Source organism: Nylanderia fulva, unplaced genomic scaffold, assembly GCF_048542155.1.
Source record: "Nylanderia fulva isolate GAGA-0341 unplaced genomic scaffold, ASM4854215v1 Scaffold14, whole genome shotgun sequence".
In the NCBI taxonomy this organism is placed as follows: domain Eukaryota; kingdom Metazoa; phylum Arthropoda; class Insecta; order Hymenoptera; family Formicidae; genus Nylanderia; species Nylanderia fulva.
Genome location: NW_028189622.1, coordinates 3,716,409 through 3,741,234, shown reverse-complemented (window position 1 = coordinate 3,741,234; position 24,826 = coordinate 3,716,409). Strand labels below are relative to the sequence as shown.

At 32.0% G+C, this 24,826-nt stretch overlaps 1 protein-coding gene across 4 annotated transcripts; it reads right to left on the bottom strand.

Annotated features, from left to right (window-relative positions):
• Positions 1-839: 839 nt before the first annotated feature.
• On the bottom strand, positions 840-22,911 carry dia (diaphanous related formin 1). 4 transcript variants are annotated; one of them, XM_029300480.2, is made up of 16 exons: positions 22,618-22,907; positions 11,918-12,100; positions 11,261-11,559; positions 11,137-11,157; positions 10,500-10,809; positions 9,926-10,272; positions 9,526-9,811; positions 9,066-9,416; positions 8,830-8,972; positions 8,490-8,757; positions 8,164-8,403; positions 7,830-8,084; positions 7,551-7,715; positions 7,232-7,475; positions 4,820-4,898; positions 840-4,322 (listed from the first exon to the last, which is right to left on the bottom strand). In XM_029300480.2, exons 1-16 carry the CDS (start codon positions 22,672-22,674, stop codon positions 4,301-4,303), a joined length of 3,270 nt encoding a protein of 1,089 aa, XP_029156313.1. In that variant the 5' UTR covers positions 22,675-22,907; the 3' UTR covers positions 840-4,300. The 4 variants fall into 4 exon arrangements, with proteins under 4 accessions (XP_029156313.1, XP_029156312.1, XP_029156306.1 ...); XM_029300479.2 differs by having other exon boundaries at positions 4,820-4,901; positions 22,618-22,905; XM_029300473.2 differs by lacking the exons at positions 840-4,322; positions 4,820-4,898 and having other exon boundaries at positions 5,227-7,475; positions 22,618-22,911.
• Positions 22,912-24,826: the final 1,915 nt, after the last annotated feature.

Below are 24,826 nucleotides of genomic sequence, written 5' to 3'. Positions count from 1 at the left end.
TATATATTAAAATACCTCTAGAATCCGGTGCCCATTTATTGCTACATTTTTTTAAATATTAAGACGTCCTTTAAAAAAGGTTCCCGTATTTTATGCTCGAGAAAATTATCTCTCGCTCTCTGCTCAATTATACTTCTTATATATAGTATATATATCTTTGACTGTTGTATTTAATGTCATAGATTGTCTTTGCATATTTAATGCAATACGCAATTATTTTAATATGTATAGTATCAATGCTCGTAAAATTAAGTCAAACACATTCAGGATATATCTAAGTATCTGCGTCCTTTACAACATAAATTCTACTATAAAAAAAAAAAAAAAAAAAAAAAAAAGCAGAACTTTTACATCATTCCTCCTTTCGCAGAATTCCAACGAAGTACGTGTGTATCCATATAGAAGCATACCCTGACATATTGCGCCGCAGGCACCCCGCAGTGGCGTAATCGCAGGGGGGTCCGAGTTGGTCGTCATTGTCGGGAAAGGTCGGGGTGGCCTTTTGCGCCGCGTGGAATGTGCGGCGAGGGAAGATCATCTTCGACGGCGCATCTCGAAGCGTTCGATGAATATTCGAAGTAACTCGCCGTGATGAAATATCGCGGTAATTCCTCGATATTCGTTTTACGAAGTGCGATCGAATTTGGTGAAAGGACGGGCGCGTCGTTTTCGAAAGTCGCGGCGCGTCGTTAAATATGCATTAATACTATCGAGGAGGAGGTGATCGGTTCTTGCCGACAGGCAAGTTTACGCAACGTCATTAAAATCATGAAAAAAAATTTTACGCCAGAAGAGGGACGCGAGACGAATGTTAGACAAATTTGTGATTATCGCAGATATAGTTGGACAAGTTAAATGTTAGATAATATTGAAAGCGCCATTCGAAGATTTTAGATCAGCTCGCAATTTAAATACATCTCTTTTTTCGTACATAAATAAGACATTCATATCGCCGATTACACATAGCAATAATTCTCTTAGAATTATCACGACTATTATATCTAGGTCACGATATTATGCATAATGTAGACTTACACCATCATGCTTATTAATTGCGTTGTTTATAACATTTATATTTGCTTGTCATGTGTAGTAGCATTTATATTAATTTTTATATTTCCATTAAAAAAATGTTATATTGTAATATAAAAAATTATTAAAATATCTTAACATAAGATTCTAAAATATTTTTATAATATAAAAATTAATAGTATGATTTTTATAATATAAAAATTAGTTTAAATTTTTTTAAATATAATTAATTATACTATACACATTTAAATAAGTTTGGAACTGTTGCGATTTTATTTGTTTTAAGTTTAAATTGCAATAAATATTGCAACTACTATATTGAAACAACGTTTGCACTAAATCATGATGGAGTGGCAAAATTATGCAAAATAAGGAAAATTGGATTCGTGTCCTCGTCCTCAGATGTTAAGAAAAAAAATTATAGAATAGAGAGAGCTTCGGCGTAAAACGGGTGAACGATCAAGGTATGTTTCTTTTAAACATGATCGATCGATATCACGTGTAAGGCACGCGTGATTGCGTGTCGTAGCAGCTCGCGACCGACAATTTCGCTCACGTTCTCTCGATTTCTCTCGATATTCATGGCGTTAACGTGTTCGATGCGATGGACTTTGACTGCGTTTGCGTGAATCGAAGATTATCTAACGATGAAATAAACAGATTTCATTTCTTTCGTTATGTGCTTGTTATTTTCATTTACTTTTTGCATTCTCATGATCATATTCATATTTTTACAATCAGCCGCATTTTATGCCTATTTAATTACATTCAGATATTATGTTATTCATGAATTATTAGACATGACGTGTTTGAAAGTAAATGTTTAGAATAAGTATCATTTAAAAAAATATACAATTTCTACGTTTTATCCCTGTAAAAAACGGAAATGTTTCATTATCACTGTAAATAAGATTTAGATTCAGATTGAAAGCACCTATAAATTTACGAATGCAATGTATGACATAATGTATCAACAATTTCTATTCTCATCAGATATGTTAAAACAGTGAATACTTTGCGATGACACGATGCTAAAGAATGCTGAGAAATAACAGATATATACAATAGATAATAATAATAATATTTAGTATATCAACTAAATCCGCGTATTCATATCAGTATAGATACAGATGAATACTTAATTTAAATTCTTTTAAATTAAGTATTCAACTACAATATTAACAAAGAATTCGTTCATTACGAGATTCGATCTATAGGCAATGTAATTTCGATTTCCGTCGTATTTTGTAACAAACACATATAATCGAAGAAATACGACTGACGCGCGCGCTTTCTCTTCTTTTCGTGAATATCGATATATACAATATACAAAAGCCGTATTGAAATATACATGTATAAGATGGTCCGCGTAACACTTCGCGTTTTGTCGCTAATAACGTACAAATAATGTGCGCACGTGGAAAACGGGTTCGAAAATCGCGCCGCACAGAGAATGCGACGTCGTGGAGATACTTCCGTGATTTTTTGCGGCTTCGAGAACCGGCTCGTTACGTCGCCTTTCGCTAGACATTTCGAACGTGCCTCGCATAGCCGCCCCACCACGTGGCACGCAGTTACTTGTTAATTAACTAGCTAAACGAGATGCGATTACATTAACTAAACGCCGCTCTTACTCGAGTAGTAAGATTTTTTTTTAATATTATCTTCATCTTCTATATTGTATTTGGAATTATTTTTTACATGCACTTTACATGTGATGTTAAAATACGGATTAATCCATTCGAATACTCATCACCTGTCGTCGAAGCGAGTAATCGGTTTTTTATCAACATTGCGAATCCAAAGTGTATGTAAAAAGTGAATTGAAATTTGTGCGGTTCTTTTACGTTTTTTTTGCATTAATTCCACTTTAATTCGATATTACTATATTTTTTATCCATATTATAAATGTGATAATAAACAATATAAATGTATATTGTATCGCGTGTTACCATAATTGGTTCCGTAATGTTCACATATCCGTTTTCCAAGATTTCCCTATGTCTCCCTCTCTCACTCCCTGAGTTTCTTTCACCGCTATCGAAAGTAACGACTTAAATATCGTGAACCTGTTACCAAGCTCATTAATTGTCACAAAATGCAAATGTTGCGTTGAATTAGCTATTTCTCTTAAAAGTAATTTTTTTGTTTGTAGATTAACACTGACATATTAGTAGCGAAGTATTTGCATTATAAAAAAATGCAAATATAACTGTTCTTTTTTTAAAGATAAGTAAAAAATATTATTAAAATATGTCGCAGAATTGTATGTCAATTCAGTGTATAAATCTTTTTTTATATAGCAAAATATTTCGAATATATATTATTATAGAAAATATTTTTATACTAAGAAATTATATGAGCAAAATATTGCGAATGGCGCAAACGTCAAATTATGCTTTACGATCATTTTATAAGGTTTGCAAAGGAGTAATTATAGACAATCATCATTAACGTTTTCATTTCATGTTGAAATAAACGATAATTATGAACCTCCTTCTCGTGTCATGCAATAATTTCCAATGGCATGCAAAATATTGTTACGCTAAAAAAAAGATATTTTTTTGTTACATTACTACTTTCTGTAGTAAAAGAGGAATTCCCTACGAACGAAATAATCTTTATACAAATGCATCTCGTAGTATCGTAATAATTTCGAATCGCGGAACTCTTGAGATGAGAAATATATATATATTTACAGCGCAATATACATAAATAAATGCAAATCTATCGCCCGATTCGTCGAAACGGTAGTAGTAAAAAATGCTAAAATTTCGATAAGAAAGTGTACATTGTGTTGACAAGCAATTTTAACACATTGCCAACATGTCGCCATGTATTTACAAGTGCGTTTTTATTGGCGCTAAATATATGTATATATATATAAATTTTATACAGTTTCTTTAAGCTAAATCCTTGTGCACTTTCTTTTTATCGAGTATTGACGCAAGTATCGCTACGTCATATAAAAATGCGTTAATTATATCTTTGTACAATATACTTATATACGAATGTTTAAATATATACATAAGGAAGACACACTCGCGAATGTTTGTTACACTCGCGATTCGAACTTAATACGAAATTTCGCAAATGCAAAAATTCGATTTACGAGGCTCATTAAGACGTGGAGTTTTGCTCTTCATTTTCCTCTCTGTGATATCGATTTGTCGTGCCACATGGTAGTTTCCATTTGTTGTTCCAACGATATACGAGATGTAAAATCACAGCAACGAATTAGGACGGAAACGGGATACTTTCCAATATGTTATGCCGAACTTAAAAGCTCTCTGCAACAACAACGGATTGAGATAAGAATATGGCGATGAGTATATTTACACGTAAGAGGCTTAAATGTCAACAAACATTAAGCGTTGGGTAGAAAATACGAGAGTCAATTATAGAACTTAATATTTTCACAAACATATCCTTTATTTTATTATTATATTAAAAATTCTACTGGAGACTTGTTATCCATTTTCTATAAACGTGTGTGATACTTGCAAGATAAGAGATACATATGTAGATATAATTAGTAAAACCAAAATTTAATTACATGATTCTGCACTTTCCGGTAATAAATGTAATTATATTTGACGCGAGACGCTCTAGCGCGTCTCTTTATACTTGAAATTAAATTAGTGACCATTATATTGTCTACTTTCCGGATATGTGAGATGATGATTATTTCTAAAGCACATGTAATATACATGTAAGAGACCAAGCGTGTGATTCAAGCGTGCCTTATTCGTCCGATAAACACTTTTTTTACATTAATAATACTTACGTCGAAAGTTCTCTCCCTAGTAAACCAGATCCGACTAATCCGGTACGAGATCGACTCCTATTTAATTGCGCTCTCCTTTCTGCTGCAAAATTAAAACAGGATTGAACTCATTGCAGTAGGCTAGATATTACATTAAGATTTATGTGTACTGTGTATTAAAATAAAGTATAATATATTTCAAGAAAAATTATTTGCCTTAAAAAAAAACTTATAATCATATTCGCTTATAAAAAATTAAATTTTACAATACAATAGAATTATTGCAAAATAAAAACAGAAGATTATTTTATATATTATTTCTATCTCAACATGTTACATAATTATGAATTTAATTAACAAGCTAAATGGTACAATATACAAACATTGAATATATCGAGGAAAACACCATTAAAGAGGCAAGCAAAAAATAACTCGTTATTGCATTTAATTACAAATATATGTGTCTTGATACAAAAATAGTCTGTAATACATTATTCGTCAAAAACTCGGTTGTTTTATGTCACTTTTAATATCAAAAATTTTTTTAAATTACTTAATATCGCTTTACATCATTTTAAAATAATATTTAAAAAAATTAGTAAAATTACATCTTAATCATTGAACTCTGTAGCCTAGTATACAAATAATCAAAATAACATAACAAAAACCTTTTGATAATTTTATTATTGCATTTTCGTATTTTCTGCTTTTTTCATCAATATATATTTGCATGTGTTCGATTATGAATATAAAATATCAAGACTAAAAATATCTTTTCTTTTTATTAAATATTTATTCTTTTTTTGCTCGAGACACTAATGTATTCAAATAAAATACTATGTGAATATATTACAAGCTCTCAGAGTATGTATCACAATTATCAGTCTTGAATAACGCGTGTAACATCGAGTTTAGATGCAATTCATAATCTAGATAAGTGAGTTATTTAAATTGTACATTTCCATTAAAAATTAGTAGAGTCGTATTTTCGATATAATTAAAGCATAAAATAATCTTAAATTAATATGATTAGAGCAAAATGTCATTGAATGATAGATGTGATTTTGAGATCAATTTTTGCATCACATTTCTAAAAATTGATGAAAAAATCAGATGATATATTTCTAAAGTATATTAATGTTTTTCGAAATTTATCTTCATAATATTACAGCTAAAAATATTTTTTTCTTTGGTCAATCTTTTTGTATTTTTGGTATAAATTTTATCCAGTTTTAATATAATGCACAATTATATCGTATAATGTTTATGTTAGATGCCAAAATTTCCATTTCTTTTTCCATAATCTTTCCTTTGGTCTTTTCATTTTATTCTTACTAAGATTATGTTTTCTACTTAAACTGCTTGTTTCCAGAATGCATGATTCATTTGAAAGTTTTCCAAAAGTTTTTCCAGACATATTCAGATTGTTTTTGTTAGTACAAACAGAATTTGGCTTTATTAAGTGTAACGGACTATTTCCCGATAATAACGCAACTCCACTCATCTCGATCAATAATGGCGATTGCGCGTTAGTCATCTGGTCAGTTGAAAACTGTGTAGATATGCTGGAATTAAAAGATCTATTTTTCGTATCTAGTATGTTTTGAGTTTCGTCTTTATATCGCGCTAGATTTTCGAAATTTTTCGATCTTAAGAGTTTTTTTTTCATCGGAGAACATGATTTTTTAAGTATTTGAGTGTGAATACCATCGATTGATTTTGACATTTTTGCATTTTGTGCGGAATTCGAATTTATAACTGACGGGTTTACGACTAATGGCACAGTGATGCTCATGTTAGGTGGACTTTGCAAATAATTGTACGATTTACGTTTTCCAATCTTATTGTTCGCGCGTATACGTTTACGATTCGATATAGCGCGGCGCACGATGCTATTTCTCTTATGTATTTTGTTGACTACAACGCGCCTCTGTTTAACCGGACTAATTATACGTGCTCGATTAATAGATACGTTTTCACCGAACATCGGACTTGATTCCCAGTTAGTATTAGCGCATCTGGTCTCTAAGTTCGTAAACGTTTTTAACAAAATGTCTCTTTTCGGCGTTTCATTAAACGGCATCGCTGTATAATACGCAAGACGACAACGGCTGCATTGTCTCTTTTTTTGAAAGTATGTAACTCTAGATGAACGTTTTTTGTGCCGAGGTGTCTTTTTGGCCTCGTCTAGCAGCATTTGTTTGTAGAACTCCTGATTCTCCTCTGGTGTAAAAAAGCTCGTCGATTGATCAGCCGTACATAATTTAGTTACAATCCTATTCGAAAACATATTGCGTCGCATAGTCTCAGTTGGAGTTACGTTTTCGTATTCGTGCATTAGTTTAGCAGAGAAAGTATTATTAAACATGTGCAGTTGAGCTGCTTGGTCCCTCTTCTCCATTCGTCTCCAGATGAATGTTCTATAGAACTTACCACCAGCTACGCGCGTCTGCCGCTTGCGTCGTTGATCCGGTCGACTGAAGGCCGATCCAGTCTGCAGAGCTTCCATCAGACTATCCATAACACCTTCCTGGGTCTCGTGTGCATTCATATCGACTAATGCACGTTTGCGCGCGGCTCGCGCTGCCTTTTCCGCTTCCGCTTTCTCGCGCGCTTCTCTCGCCCGTCTCTGCTTCTCCTCGCCTTCTTTCAGTTTCACTATCTCCTTCTGCGATTGCTACGGTGAGAACATAGGCACGTTAAGTATCGATCTGCTAACAGTGCAGTGCAGTCCAAATTCACGCGTATTTACCAAGAAATCATCTTTAAACGTCTTGATATCGCCGAAGAATTCCTCTATAGTGTACTTTTTTTTGTCGAAGGCAAAGAATTCGGAGATGTCCGTGTATAAGGCATCCGTATTTTTAAACATGTTCTGCAAGACCTCATAGGATTCCCTGGCTTTCTTAGCGAATGGCTATGTCGAGTGGCAAGAAGTGGCTTTGTTAAGAAAATATTTTTTATCTTATCAATTATTAAATTATTAATCTAAAGACGGCATTAATAATTAACAAAGAAAAGTAAAGGATACTGTCATAACATCTATAAAAAAGTCCTCATCACATTGTGGAACTTTGGCGTTCGAAAGATCTTTCTCGAGATCACGAATATTGGCTGCCATTTGATCTAATGTCCGCTTAATAGTCTCCATAGATATTCTGCTAGCACGATCTACGTGTGCTAATTCTTCAATGAAGTTGAGACATTCCGGGAATTTTCTCTCTATCGTGTCCACAAGATAATGCATAAGAGTTTGTTTGTTATCGATATCTTTAGTACTAGTTAACTGAAAAAAAAAATCATTATTGTTAGAAAGACTTGCGCCGACAATGAGCAATATTTGTGTTATATAATGCAAAACGAACCTTTGTAAGGAAACTAATTTCAAATCCAAATGCTTGGCCATTTTTAGAACCGGAATTCATATAATTGCCGAGTAACAATATTAATTCAAGTATCCGTGCAAACTTTTTGCTATTCTTCACTTCTTCACATGCTGCTGTAGCTGCTACTATATCTGGTTTCACATCTTGTACCAACTCTTCGTATCGCAACATGAAGCTTAATGACCTTAATCTGGGCTGTAATCTTTTTATCGTCGATATCTGTAATATTAATATTTATCAATATTATATATATTTAGTATATTTCAATACAAGAATTTGCATAAAAATGGAACAAATAAAATTACCGTAACACAAAATTGTTCCGCTTCAGTCAAGTCATTGTACTGATTTTTGTATTGCTCCAGCTTCAACAATTGCTTCGGTTCTGGTAAATATTGAATTAATCCTTGTAATATATTATCAGAAATAACTGGTCCCTCGCATCTAAATAAACACCTTTTTACTTCTACGTAAGGCATATGCTTCAGTGTGCCACCGAGAAGTATCGATATATTTTGAGCCGCTCTACTATCCAAAACTTTGAGATCTTTTATTTTCTTCATCGGAGCTGACCTGCGTATACAACAAAATTGATCGACATTCTATACGTATGAAAATAAATGTAATCGATGAGATGAAATTTACTTATCAACAACATCGTCCATTCTCTTCCCACTTGGTTTTGATGCAAATTTTTGCGCGAGACCATCCAATATTTCTGGACTAGCTAATCTGTCTTCTTGTACTTTCATCCAGAATGACTTTTCTGTTAGTTTGTGAGGCATAATCTGAAATACGTCATTTATTTAACAGAAAATACTTGAGAAATAGTTAATATTTAAATAAATATCTTTTATCGATAATAATTTGATCGCACGTACCGCCTTCCAGTTCGCCCTTTTTAATGGTCCATCTATTTCCCACTTCTTTTTCGGTTTTAATCCATGAGGCAAAACTTGTGTTGAAGTCAGTGGAGATAATACCCCCATTGGTGGCGGTAAGGGACCCATCCCTGGCATAGATGGTGGCGGAGGTACTCCTCCCATTCCAGACATAGGTGGAGGTAAAGGTACTTTTAAGCCGGACATAGGTGGTGGAACTGGACATGTTCCGGGCATTGGCGGTGGAGGTGGAGGTGGACCAGCACTACCAGGAAAAGGAGGAGGTGGCGGCGGCGGCTGTGATTCAACTATGCCGGACATAGGTGGTGGAGGTGGACATACAGCAATCCTCTATATAATCATACATGATAAATTGATATTATAAGAGAGAAACACTACAATGTCTAAAAAAAGACTCAATCAATGTAGAAGTATATAGATGTATCATATATATACTTACAGAGCCACCAGACTTCGCCGTTCCCTGTTCCAATTCTTTGATCTTATTTTCCGCATGCTGAAGCTTCGCTTCGGCCTCTTGTCTACTAGCTATAGCTTCTTCTAATTTTTGCGTTACTTCTACCAACCGGCGTTCCTCTTCAGCACGTGATTTTTCGACTAGGGTATCGATCAACGGTTGTACGTCAATCTGAAAGCGCTTTGTTGCGCTGAAATCTGGATCACAGCCTGAACGATGTAATACAATTTGCGATATACATTCCTCGATCAATTTATAATACGCCGTTCTAAAAAGTAAGCAAAATAAGTAAGATTGCGCCATTAGCAGAAAAATAAATAGATTTGTTCTAATGATTCGTAAGATTGCAATAATAAAAATAAGTTACACATTGTCTACTTACCGAACTAGAACATCATCTCGGATAAATAAAAGGTGTTGAAGTATGGATAGAAAATATGGCTCTGCGGTAGTATCCATTACCATATTTTTGACTACTTCGAAACAGTCATTAACATCGTCTAATTCTAAACGTACGTTGTCAAATCTCTGTACAAATTCTTCATAATCTTCTTCTTTATGGTCATTAAAAATTTTTAAATGCGTCGCCAAATCTTCCGACTCGTCTTTCTCTAACATTTCGAGAATGTCAGCTAAACCGACTCGCATTACCTCATTTCTGAGGTGTAAGCGAAAATCTAGATCCTCTGCGGATGATATAATCGAGTTTATGAGTTGAAGGCACACTACCTACGGAACAAAAAACCTATTTGTAAAGAACAATGTTTTTTCGATCGAATATAAAGATGAAAGTCAAAAACATATAGCAGCTTGCTGAAAATTTTTGTATTTAATGCAGTAATCATTAAAAAAATCTAAATTAATATAAATATATATTTAATTAATTTTATCCTAATTAATTTGATGAATTAATCTATTAATTAATTTGATCAATTGTACAAATAAGTAAAACGTACTCTTAAATTTTCATTCTTTTTATTCATCAGCCCCTGTACGATCGGAAAAAACCTTTCCCGACTTTTGAATTCGCCATTCATAGTAATTGCATCTAAAACTTTTTTGTGACTATCGCTCGATATTAAGCACACCGCGCCGAGTAACTTTACAGCCTCGGACATTACGTTTGGTTTCGTTGGTTCCAATGATCTGGCTACGATAGTAAGAGCTTCGTGATGGGCCAACATTTCCTTTATACCAACAGTATTGTTCATGATAGCCTTTAAACAACGAATACATTCATATTGTATTCGTTCGTATCGGTTGTCACTGAGAAAAAACAAATTATTTTTATTAATAAAAAAAATATGGATTTTAATATATAATGGATTCTATCATAAGCAGGACGTATATCATGCTAAAGTAAAATGGTTGAATAAAAATTAGAAATATCTTTTGCTAAATGGCGCAAATAAAATAACTGAATTGTTTCATAATTATGGAGATCTTGCGGTTTTTAAAAATTAAATCGTTTTTACATTGTTACAAGCAATATTTCGCTTTCATCAGGGGTAACATAAGCGGTTAAAAGATATTATAACATAACAAATAATATCGCATAAACATTCAAGCAAATAGTACTTTTACGTGAATTACCTATCATAATATATGAAGGCACTGGAATAGAACAATATCGAGATCGTTAGAGAATTAATCATACATTCACCGGTTGATCTAAACGTTACAGAACTTTTTCGAGGATGCGGTAGAACGCACTTACTTTCGATAACATTCATTGAGAGTAGCTAGGACTTGTTTGAGTCCCTTGGTGCCAAATTCTTGCACCCAGCTAAGCGGATTATTGGTGAGCGCGATCCTGAGAGACTCGATGCAACTGTAGATCTTGTTGACACTTAAATCGGGTTGCGCCAGATATTGTATATAATCTGCCGGTTTGTCGAATTTTGATCGGTTGTCCTGTATACTGCCTTTGTAGTGCAATACCAACATCTCCTTCTTCTTCGACTCCGATTGCTGGCGCAAGGGTTCTTTCTTCTCCTCCGTTAGATTCATATTGGCCTAAGCAAAAAGTTCTCTTTTAAAATATTATTCAGTATTCTCAATACAATTAAGCAATACCTTATTATTAAACGATTACCGAGAGTACATTATTTACATGATCGAAAGTGTGTATTAAGAATAATATCTAAATAAAATAATTATATATATATATATGTAATTACCAAATAATTATATAATTATATAATAGTATGTTAATAAAATGATTATATAATTACAATAAAATAATTATAATATATAAATAAAATAATTATGCGTACTTTTTAGTATTGAACCAGAAGAAACGATATATCTAGGAACTTATTGGAGCATATATGTATGTGAAAAGTTTATATATGTCTCACACGTGTGCACTCACCAGCATTTCTTCGAATCTGTCATTCACCGTCTCCTCATCCATTCTCTCGATGATGCAACGCTGTTGTTCGATCTCATTGATGTCATCGCCGGAGTGCGGCCTGGGCATGGTGTTGCTGCCCGAATGGCCACGCGTTCCACTCCCACGACCGGCCTTTTTCGGCCGACCGAACCATGTGTCCAACTGCAACAGCAATTTTGCGAACAATTTAGAGAGAGAAGGTTTAATAATTTATTAAAAACTAATAGCACCGTAATCAGTCCGCGCTTTCAGTTTAACAAAGTGAAAGCTATCTCTGATGGAATAATTTCGCTTTTACTGTCATTATGTTATAGTTTACCATTATGCTTTATTAAAATTTTTTATTCGTAAATTTCTTCAGATAATAATAAACATTCATGTCTGTGTAATAAGATAAAACCTTTGCAAGGTGACTAGTAAAATTTAAAAACAAAATTTGAGGACATTTCAAGGAAATTTTTTCAATAGGATGATAAAGATGACAAGAAAACTTTATTTTTTTATCAAGTCGATATAAATTGCAATGAAAAATGAATAATGAAAATGAATATATGCATTACAAAGATTCGATACAATAGTCTCTTATATTTGAACGCTTAAAAAATCTATAAATAATACACAACATTATGCGTAACACATAGTTTTGGACTTCGTAAATAAAAAATATATTATATTATTTACAAAGATAAAATATTTTTTATTCGAACAATCTCAGCTGACTCTTTTAACTGAATGTTCAGAAGCAACAAAAAAAGACCTATGAAAAATTCAAGTATATTTCCAGGATATTTAAAGGACAAACAAAATTCCAGAGCATTTCAAGGACGGCTACACACCTTGCTTTGATATAAAATAATATTTATGCATCGTAAGAAATGAAGTATTCATAGAACTGAGGATCTGCAAATCTAACGATATGTGGAAAAAAGTGTCTTATGCAGTAATCTAGAAATTATTACAAGATAAGTATTGGATCTAGCAAACGTTTTAAATGAGTTCGATAGATGAGGCCCTCCGTGAAACATAAATTCGATCGGTCCGTAAAAACATTTTCGATAAACCACATTCCGATACCTCAGTTCCATTGTAAATGTTTTCTCTTTGCGGTAACGCGTGCGCGAGTCGAGTTCGCGTTTTACGATGACATAATCGTTCAAGCGGCATGCAACTCGCACTCGTACTCGTAATTTAGTAACATGTTTGAGTACGTTGAATTTTATCGCGGAATGACACGAAATCGCACGTCGGAGATGGATGCAATTATTCCGTCCATTTAGCGCGAACACGCGTTTACACGATACGCAACGCAAAGGTGTGAAGGCAAGAAGCCGCACCGGAAAACATTTGCCACGTCGCGACTCGCCGACTATTAAAAACTGATTTGTTGTAAAATATTTGAAGAATATTTCGCGCCAAAATCGAGAAGCTGTACGAATCATAAGCAGGCAAACGTGTCGAAAAAATGGCATGTGTGTAGAATTAATTACCGCTATTATGAATTCTTTCTCCATAGTCTTTTCGCTACGATAAATGCTGCACATCCACAATAAATGATAATAAAATTTAAAAAATGTCACCTTATGGACTGTTCAGAATTATCTAGCATAAATTTTAACATTTAGTTTGATTAAAAAACTACAGCCTTACGGAAGCTCTATCTCTTTACCCGATAATTATTAACTCTGCATTAGTGATGCAATTTATATAGTGATATCTATGATGTCTTGATCTCACGGATGTGCAAAAGTTACAATCTTGTTTTTACAATGAAAGATAAACACATCATGTACAGGATGACATAGCAGCCTAACACAATGAAATTAATAGCTGACTAATATTACTTATCTACGAATCTAAATAAAATGCTTATTAAGTGAATTATTTTACGTATTTTTTATTATTAATCTCAATTTTAATAATTGTTTTCTTTATTTTTTCCGCGACTATCAAACATATATATTTACAAATTGAGAAGATTAAAAAATTCTTGAATTGATTGAAATAAAACTGGGCTACTCTTAATTCTTAATTTGATATACGGACAATGTAGATATATGATATTGCCAGAATTTTGTATATTTTTCATATTTAATATCAATTTAACGTCGGATTAAAACGAAAGCTTACCCAGTCCGTGATCATTGCGGTGTATTCGCGGTGACACTTGAAAGATAATTGATTCTTCGACGAATGGCGACGAATGACTCACATCAGACACGCGCGTAAGGTCGCAGGTCCAAGTCGATTTGCGAGAAACGTGACGGACGCACTTTTATTTTTAGGCAAATCCACACGCGACACTTATTCACGTATATTTTCGGTTTTTCCCCCCTTTTTTTTTTACTGAAGACGATAGTTCGAAGTATCGCGGGGTGGATAGGAACAATTTTTTTCATCTCACATTGTGCCAGCAGAGTTGGCTTTTATCGACTTTCACGCATCCAGCAGCTTCGAACATGCGTTTATTCCTTACGGCGGAAACACCGGTTTGACGTTTCCGTGCACACGTTTATGACAATCACTGCAACATCATGCACACATACTGGTGAATAATTCAGTCACTCGGATTTAAAACAGGTTGGTTGAACGTTTCAATAATGTTATAGAAGAATGGATGAGTGACACATACATGCAGGTGTGCCTCAGTTGATTAGCTGAGCACATTAACGCAGGCCAAATAAAAATATTAAGTGATTATCGTAATAGCAGATGAAACTCTAATGTCAGGTCAACTAGAGAAAGATATCGAAAAATATTTTAAAGAATATTTATTCTACCGAAAAAGATAAATTTGTTACGAATAATAATAAATAATAAATCCATACACGGAGAGAATTTTCTCTTAGAATTTACCCTGAAAATCATGGTAATTATGGTGGGATAATATGGAATTGGAAGAATTTTATAAGAATTTCTCTGATTAATATGTACAAGAATAAAAAATATCAATATTTTATCAGAGTATTTATGTGTCGCCAGTGAAGAATAAATTAAGAAATTATTATAACAACCCAACTGGCTTCAATCTTCTTTATTAATCAACACTTCATAAAAATATAATCAGACTACGTTTCGACCTTTGGTTTAGGTCCTTTTCAAGTCTTAAAATTTTAAAAACTGAAACTTTCACATAATAATTTTTTGTGTACAAAGAAAGTCAACTAAACTTTCCGTAAGAGTGGTAAGGAACAAACCACTGAAGAGTGGTAAGGTTCGTTCCTTACCACTCTTACGGAAAGTTCAGTTGACTTTCTTTGTACACAAAGAATTATTATGTGAGTTTTAGTTTTTTAAATTTTGAGACTTGAAAAGGACCTAAACCAAAAGTCGCCGGACCTAAACGTAGTCTAATTATATTTTTATGAAGTGTTGATTAATAAAGAAGATTGAAGCCAGTTGGGTCGTTATAATTTCTTAATTAATATTTTATATTGTGGTAAATATTTAACCAGAGAAAACTCTTATAAAATTCTTCCAATACTATATATTGTCCCACGATTACCATGATTTTCAGGATAAATTCTAAGATAAAATTCTCTCGGTGTAGACTTTATTAATCAATAATAATAATAATTAATAACACGAAATTATTAATATTTATATGGAAGCATTTCGAACAAACGAATCTTTGCTTAAGTACGCGATTTTTTCGATGACCAGACTCGTGTTGTTTATAATATTTTTCACATATCACAACACTGTGTGTTTGTCACTAATTACTTCTTTACTCTTACGACAATAATTGTCAGCTGTAACGTACCGTTTACAATTACGCAATCGTTGCACTCGCGAACTGTCAAAGAGTAGTTGGAATGATTTAGCGAGGCTCGAAGAAGACAAGAACCGCGCCTGGAGAAGAACAGCGACTGACTGAAGATTGCATGCCGGTCCACAGCGTTTGAATGCACGCGATGGCTCATCCCTTCCACGATGACCCCGGTATTTTGCGTTACAAGCCCGAGTCGTTTATTACATTTATTATTTCAGACGCACACGACCCAACCCACAAAAAGTGACAAAAATAAACTAGCCATAATATTTTCTTACATTAGAGACTATATATAGAATGCAAAATGCGACCCAGACAACCTTCTCACTTTCTTCCCCATTAGCTTAATTAACATATTAGTATCGCAGTTATATAAAGCTTAAATCTTACTTTTTTCCAAACAAACACTTTGATGGAACCTTTATTGCGTTCATAGCTATTTATAGAAACAAGTAATATCAATTATTATTTATATATAATTTGTTAATTTTTTTATAAATTAAAATCTTGGAAGTTGCAATCTCAAAAATAAAATCTTATCTTTCATTTAATTTAAAATTAAGTATTTAATTTTTATTATTATGTTCCTATGTAGAAAGAATAATAACGTAAGTTTAAGTGATAGTTATCGTAATTGTTTTAAAAGATTAAAAGTAAAGTTAAAATTATTTCTAAAATAGATGTTGCAAATTTTTGCACAACTGTTGCGTAAAAATCGTATATATCTTTTTAATATAAAAGCAATGAATCAGAACAGCATATTTACGGTTAGGTCTAACGCGACAGAACGATTTATAACCTGTGGAAATTACCATAATTATAGAAAGTTCATCCGCTAATTCAAACGTCAGATCTTTGATAAAAGATTGTCAGCTCGTGTCTTCATGTTCATGATTTATTTTATGTATTTCTCTGTATATAATCAAAAATATTACAAGTTCATAAATATTTTACCTAACTATATTAGAAGTTACAAATGTCTCTTAATAAAAATCTTTAATTCTATTTCTCACAATTCTTTCAATATTAAAGTTTATATAAAAATTCAATCAGTATTAAATATTTAAAAAAATATCTAACAAGTAAAATATGTTTAAGATTAAAAAATAATATCAAATTTGAAATAGAGATTATTACGTATTTTACGTATTTTATACCAGAAGTTAATCGAGTTAAACAACAAAATTATGGATCGCGTTTATGCATTTTATCTATACCCAATCGATATTTAGTAATTGAAGAGGAATAAAAGATTCAAATAAGAGAAGAAGAAAATTAAAGGAAAATCCAATGAATTTATCATTGTGTTAAACTTGGCAATTTCATAATAGCTGATCGATGACTCGTTACTCCGATTCGCTCGTGTGTAAAGATGCGGCTGTATATGCCGCGTGCCGCGTATATATACATATACGTATATAAAGTCGGTACAGTTAGGCCGTAACGTAAGATTAACATAACGGCATCGTGTGGTGGAATTAAAGAAACCAAAAGATCGTGTCGGACGTCCCGGCGCGTATTCTTACGGTACGCTCGTATCGTGGAACCGTATCTTTTCTACGGTGACCGCTTATCAAAAACAAGCTCACCCGACCTGAAATTCGTAAGAGGCGTGCTAATTTCAGGAGTTGACTCCTTTTTCGCACGTGGATATTTAGATCAATGTCGGACAACAATGAGCTGCGTGCAAATTACGCAAGCCAAATCTTCTTACACGCGTAATCCATCCTTAATATCAATTTCGAGGAAATTAAAATTTCTCATATTTAAATAAACGTTGAGGAGTCAAGTAAAATTCGATGTCGATGTGTCAGATTTATAAAATAAAGAATTTTATTAAATCCAATTTTATGTCAGATTTATGTTGCTTTAGTATATAAAATAATTTCTTAAAAGTATAATAAAATTAATGGAATAATTAAAATCTATCATAAAAAAATCAAGAGTTCAATTTCTTTATAAAATATGTATAATCATTTTCTCTTTTTTATTTTTCTGATATATAAATATAAAATTGTAGAATAAATATTAACTTTTAATCAAGAAATTATATTGTTTTATTTATGTTTAAATTGAGATTTCAATTTCTAGAGACAATTTAAACTGTTTTATTATCCTTAATTACCACTCGACTTTACATTATCATTGTTTTGCGCTGTTTTAATAAGTGTAGTTTCACACTAGTATATGTCCTAGTTTTCTATAATTAATTCCTTTTTTTCACGAAGTTCCTGCTAGTAAGTCTACATCGAATGTGACGGTTCTATCGACGGAAGATCATTTCTCTCGCAAAGTTGCAAGAGACTTTCTCCTTTATTTTCTCGTTCCTAACATTATAATTCCAGATGATAGGTTATTCTTGCATCACTGACGTCATGCTTTCAGTAAATATTCCCGATCCTTCAAATATTTTTCAATCTTTCGCGCGCTTTGACAGGTAGTCTCAAGTCTCTTACGCAAGAAAATAAATTTACGAATTATTATCACACTATTGCTGCCTGCTACATAGGGTATCTTATTTTAATCGTTTTACTTCAGTTATTCGTGTTTTATATCAAAATCACTCCAGCATTTAACAAAATTTTGTATATAAGTCAATGACAGTTAAATTATTTGTTTTTATATTAAATATCCAATTATTTGTCATATACGCCCGCACTTTTCGTCTCCTTTCACGTTGATCATGTGGTTGACCCCGACCAAAAGGATAGATCGTTGTTGTGAATCATGTGGATCCTTGCGTATCGCGGAATGCGCCCGATCGACTACGTCACGGCTTCGAATAGACCAAGGTTCCGACAAGTTCGAGAAAAAACACTGTGTTTGTCATTGATCAAATGGTTTTGGAAAAACAGAACGGTTATATTAAAAGTAAAGATTTACTCTTAATTTTAAAGATATTTCGATGTTCTGGTAAAAATATTGAATATCGTTAATTATTTTTTGTGTGGGAAATTTTTGCTTTTCTCTGTACATAATCTTATAATAGCGTTACATAAAAATAATTTAATTACATATTAAAAATAATTTAATTATATATTAAAATTATACGTAGCACGTGTTTTAGAAATTAGAATAAAAATGGATTTTTATTATTTTTAAGTATAAATTTACGTAAGCAATTTAAGTGAATTTAAATTTTTCTTATAGATAATTGCAAAGAAATTTTATTTATTCGCAATTATCTATAAGAAAAATTGTTGTTGTTTTATTAGTGTAAAACTTATTAAAACAGCGCAAAACAATGAAAATGTAAAGTCACGTGGCATAATTAAATATAATAAAAAAAGTTTAGTCTCTAGAAAATCTAGAAATTGAAATCTCAATTTAAGCATAAATAAAACAATATAATTTTATTTGTTACAGCTGTGTGATTAATATATTTTGATACGGTAAATATTCCAGAGGTTGATGTCCCGAGGTTATTCTCGACGTTGACATACAGCCTCTCTGTTTCGCGATCGATACACATGTTTTCTCGATCTCGATCAAAACCATGCTCGGTGTAAACTTGACACGAATTCAACGTCTTCGAATTTAACACGAAAAGACCTCAGATACCATCTTTAGCGCATATATGTGTGCGTGAAATATACTTTATAGATATGGACATCAATACTTATTAATGAGGAAATTGATTAAGCTTTAATAATTAAAGATTATCTATCTTCTGCAAACATATTTGCACAACAGCGAACAATCCAGCAAAATCGACATTAATAAAATTAATTACGTTAATCGCAATTAAAACTCCGATTTCATTATGTCATTTACATCATGTTATGTATACATAAAGAATATAGAAAGAACGTTACATAATTTGTTACATAAAGAGCACAAGAAACAAATATGCATTATAGTGCAATGACCGTAAAGAAAAGATAAATACATGAATATTTAAGTCATGAGTGCTTTCAAACCGAATATTGAAAATAACATTTACCTAAAATATTAAAAAATGAAGGAATGAAGGAATTCTAGTGCAAATTTTGCAATTTTTGGATTCAATGTCTTGAAATGCTGCTATCGCTGCATTTCGGCGTGGCGTCAACATTACGTAACGCTCTATATACGAACCTAAACGACCACCTGTTCTATCGCATCGTCGTTAAACAGTCCTTATGATGCAAATTAAGAAAAATTCTACGAGGCTAATTCATTGAAAAAAAATAGATATAAAATAATTTAATCGCTAAAAAATATTTTTTAATTGTTTAATTTAGTACTTTATAAAAATCTCTGCAATTTACTTTAATTTAATCTATATTTGAAAAAATTGTAAATCAGTCATATTTTATAATTGCTCTAAATAGACAATTTTTAAAAAATAAAGAAAAGAAAACAATTGACAAAGGTATGAAATCTCTTATTCATGCTATCTGGTTATCCATTTTATATAACATTACTTAAGACGAAAGTTAAATTAATCCATATAAAAAATTAATTCTGAGTATAATTTGCAAATCCTATAATTAAGAAAATCTCTTCCAACGTTTAAAAACTCTATAGCAATAAGATATTTTGAACATGTTTTTTAGCTCGAAATCTCTTCGACAAAAATATTATGGAAGAAATAAAGATTATAAACAATACAATGCAGTGAATTATCATAATATATTATTTGCACGGTAAAATACAGCCTAATTATTTTTTTCCCCAGATACTATTTCATAATTCTTTCTTTATTCGCATCACCTCAATTCTGCGACTATTTCACGAGTCCAAGAGCAATGTACAACGCTTTTCACGCGCTCCTCGGAAATTAACCGGTGGTTTTAATTATTCCTGATTAACTGGAAAAAATTACACGCGGCTACACGGATGATCTCACTTGTACGAGCAACTGCGCGATGACGCCAGCAGCTTGAACGGCCTTCTCCTGTACGAGAGCAAGAGAGATCGAAACGGTGTCACGCGAAATTCCGATAGGCATACATACATATGGAGGCCGAATGTGTGAGCCGATTTTTTTTCCCTTTTTTTCGACCTACGCATCTCTTGCCGAGATGATCTTCATGTCTGAAAGCTGCGCCTTTGTCTTGGAGCGAAAACATCAAGTCGTTCGTTGATTAGCACTTTTGCGTCTGTACTTTTCACGCACGTTTATTTAACTAAATGCATCTGTCAGATTTTGAAATTTATACTTAATTTATATTTAAATTAATTTTATAAGAGTTTCTCTGATTAAATATTTACCACAAAAAATATTAATATATGTACATAGTAAATTATACTATGTATATAGTAAAATTAATCGAACATATTTTATATCTTATTGTGATAGATATTAATATTTTTATTGTGGTGGTAGATATTAATATTTTTCATGGTGTGTATTATACTAGATTGTCTCAAGATTACCATAATTTTCAAGATAAATTCTAAGAGAAAATTCTTTCTGTGTGTTGATGAAGGATTAGATATTTCAATTTTATGTTAACATATCTGTGAAATCTTAATTCTGAAACTCTCGTAGTAAGCGAATTATAATTATGAAGATGACGTTGGAAAAAAACGAGCAACTCGCTAATGCTGCATTTTTGTGACTACAGAATATCTTATGTATTATCACGGAATATAATATTTAAAAAAATGCACATGACAATTTTCATTTACAAAAAGCACAACTATGTAAGGAATTTGCGTCTAAGATTGTATTGGTTGGAATGAAATTGGTAAAATGCACGCACAATTTCCTTTACACGTATTATTAATACATATCTGACTGTTGCATCAATCGTTGTCACTATTCACTGAACACTAAATACTACATAATGTTGTATGTACCGAAAGGTGTAGTTATCTAGGTTTTTACTCTCAGATGCTTTCGACATACCACATCGCGCACACGTGTAAAAAAACAAAATATTAAAAATTAATTAAAACTGTTAACGATAAAATTACTAATCTAACTGTGGCATAATATCAAACATTTATACTAGGTAGATTTATACTAGATGTATTCGATTATAAAGTGCAAATTACAATGCGGCTTGAGTTTGTGCTGCACCTAAGGTCGATGATACTGCGTGTGTGTGTGTGTATTAGTTATAAAAGTATTCGTGCGTATATATGTCATCGAGTACGTACGCGTATCGTTCTTTACCGAGGATTGCGTTAAACCACAAAGCGGTTCTCAATTTTCTTTACTTTATCAAATTTGCTGATGATAATTATATATATTATTTTGAACGAATCTTATATAATTTAAGAAACAAAAGAGAGAGCGCGTACTTTCATTTTTATTATATTTTTCAAGAAATTTCTATTACGTATTTTTTATGGAATACTATTTGAGTACCTCTAAACAAGATATGCGATAACAGGTTTAATATCATAAAGATAATCGAATTCTAAATTAAACAATGTCTGTTATCGTTTAAAGGAAGCTTTGCGACGTCTATACAAATTAATTTAGAGCAAAAATAAAAAGGAGCAAAAGATAAATGAAGAAATAAGTATGATGATCAAAAGTAGAGCAACTTTTTTTTTTACGTAAACGATAAGTATGTTAAATATTTTCACACTGCAATGATACAAATAGATATGATAACGTAACAGGAAACTCAATATATGCCCACATATCACTATATAGAAATCCTACATTGTTTTATCATGTTTCCGTACTTTGCATGCGCATCGTTTTCGCACACCACGTTTCTCAAGAATAAATTTCACCCATTAATAAATATTGAAAATGTGTCTATTTCAAGATTACTGCATTTTATTAGCGCGATATGACGATGTATGACTCAGCTTCTATTTTTAAATTCAAATATGCAGTTAAAATTTAACATTACGCGAATCTTCTTTAAAATCGATTGATCGTTTCAAAATCAAAACTTTATAATAATATCGAGATTGTGGTTTTCGTAAAACGGGAGAAAAAATTGTAAAAAAATTATTTCACCTTTATGCCAGCCTCGCCTTTGTGATACCAAGTTTTTCTTCTTTGGATGCCAGACATTTTTCACTCTTTTTAAGTTTTCTTTCGCGTTCAATTTAGAACATTATCGATTCGCGTATTTAATATTTTATGTATCTGCACATTATCTCGAAATTCGCATAAATAACGTCCATTAATTGATAAAACCGATAATATTTGTGACAATAAGAAAAATATCGAAAATCAGTAGCGTTCGATCTTGCCTCGGCGTTATTAACAAAGCGACTGCCGCAAAAGGTAAAACGTTTCGCTGATGACATTACGGAATTTGCTGATAAGAAATGCAAAAAGCTTATCTCGAAATATACTACTTGTTGAAGATTAGAATTGATATATTGTATTTTTAAAAAAAAGTGACATAAAGCAAAATACAGATGCTTCTAGAATTATCTGAGAACAACTATTATTAATTTTTTGTGTATGCAGCCCCAGAATAATTTAATTATTGCATCACACATTCTAAAGTAAGACGTGATTCAATTCTAAAGTAGCTATTATTTTTAATTTGAATCACAATAAGCTTCAGAAACTTCAATTTGAATGTTGTGCATTATCTTTTACGTTTGTATACACACATATGTAAATTATGTTAATAATTTCTTATTTATTAATAATATTTCTTATTTCTTAATAATATTTTATTTTTTTTGTATAAAGTTAATTTATGATTATTATATATATATGTATATTACATAGTTTGCTGCATTGTATTCTTTTATAATCTTTATTTCTTCTTAATAATATTTCTTTATTAAAAAATTAATTCTGGCATTAAAATTTAATAAAATTTACTTACAAAGCCAGTAGGCTTGTCCCTTCTATTCGCCATGATCTCGTTTTCCGTTTTGTGTTATCTTCTTCTATACATTACTCTGAAAAAAAATTACAGAATTAATATTTGTTATTTATAAATAAATATATTTTCTCAATGAAGTCTCAGCAAAAAATATTTTTAAAATTACAATATTTTAATTAATGAATAATCATATTTTTCAATCCGTTCCATTTTGAAAGCATAACATGTAACAGGTGGTTTGCCTATATGGCGCTTCTTTTATTAGAATATAAAATAGTACCTTTCAAAATTATCATTTGCAAACACAGTAAGAGTTAATTACAAGTAAATCAAAGAAAATAGTATTTTTCTTTACAAAATATAAAAATATTAAATATATATTTTATAAGTAATTAAACTGTTCTCTCTCTCCTTCTCTGATTTCATATTATTTCAACAACTATAAACAAAAGTTTTTACTTTGTTACACTTCAAGCTTAATATGTCATTTTCGTTTAAATGTATATTGAAATACGAAATACATCTACATAAAAACATGTATGCATAATTGAGATAAAGGTTAGTTTTTATAATTAGAGAAAAATATGGAACAATAAATACAATACATCCGCCTTCCTGAACGACTGGCAATGTTGACAAGTAGCTTTTCGAGCGAATAAAAAAATTCGTCCTTGAGTTACAACAGAATCTTAACTGAATCTAACGATGAGTAGGCGTTCGTTAAATAAAGCAACGCTTCGCATTATAGGTTAATGTTCGATGACGTCGAACTTTGCTCACTTTCGTAAGAATAAGTTCGAATTTCTTCCGCCTGTCGTGAGAAAAATAATATATTTCGCATTACCTGAATTTATCGAGCTCTCTCTCTGGATTTGCACGCTTTCACGTATACAAGGGCACTCTGTTCGATATTATTCCACAGCGTCGTCGGTATTTTCAGGGAAAAGTCGGAAAATTAGCAGCGCGTTCGCGAATTGACGCGCGATCGAACGAATCCTCCGACGAAGAATTCCACTGACCTTTCTAACGAGATGCGTATTATACGTAAAAAGAAAAAAATGTCCGTTGCTCTACACGCCGTATTTGTTGCAACAATTCCGAATTGCGCGACCGACGCAACGTGCGAGCGCGAAACAGTGATACAGAGAAGGGAGAGAAACACTGCCGCCAACTGTCAAAACTAAAATTTATAGGGTCACGACTTCACCGATTGCGAATTATCGCGGGAAAAAAAATGCACGATTATAATTTTTGCGGAATTATATGCAATTTTAGGCTTGTTTTTTGTTCCTACACTAACGAACTAGTGCACACTGATGCAACAAATTAGAATAAGACAAGTATATTTTGTCTCACTCTAATATAGCGTTTTTCATG

Excerpts from the sequence above, each read along its gene's own strand:
- dia (XM_029300473.2), bottom strand. The coding sequence starts at position 22,674 with ATGTCTGGCATCCAAAGAAGAAAAACTTGGTATCACAAAGGCGAGGCT. Across the intron at positions 12,101-22,617 it reads AAGGCGAGGCTGGCATAAAG|TTGGACACATGGTTCGGTCG; the intron begins GTGAAATAATTT and ends TTGCTGTTGCAG. Across the intron at positions 8,973-9,065 it reads AAAGGGCGAACTGGAAGGCG|ATTATGCCTCACAAACTAAC; the intron begins GTACGTGCGATC and ends GACGTATTTCAG.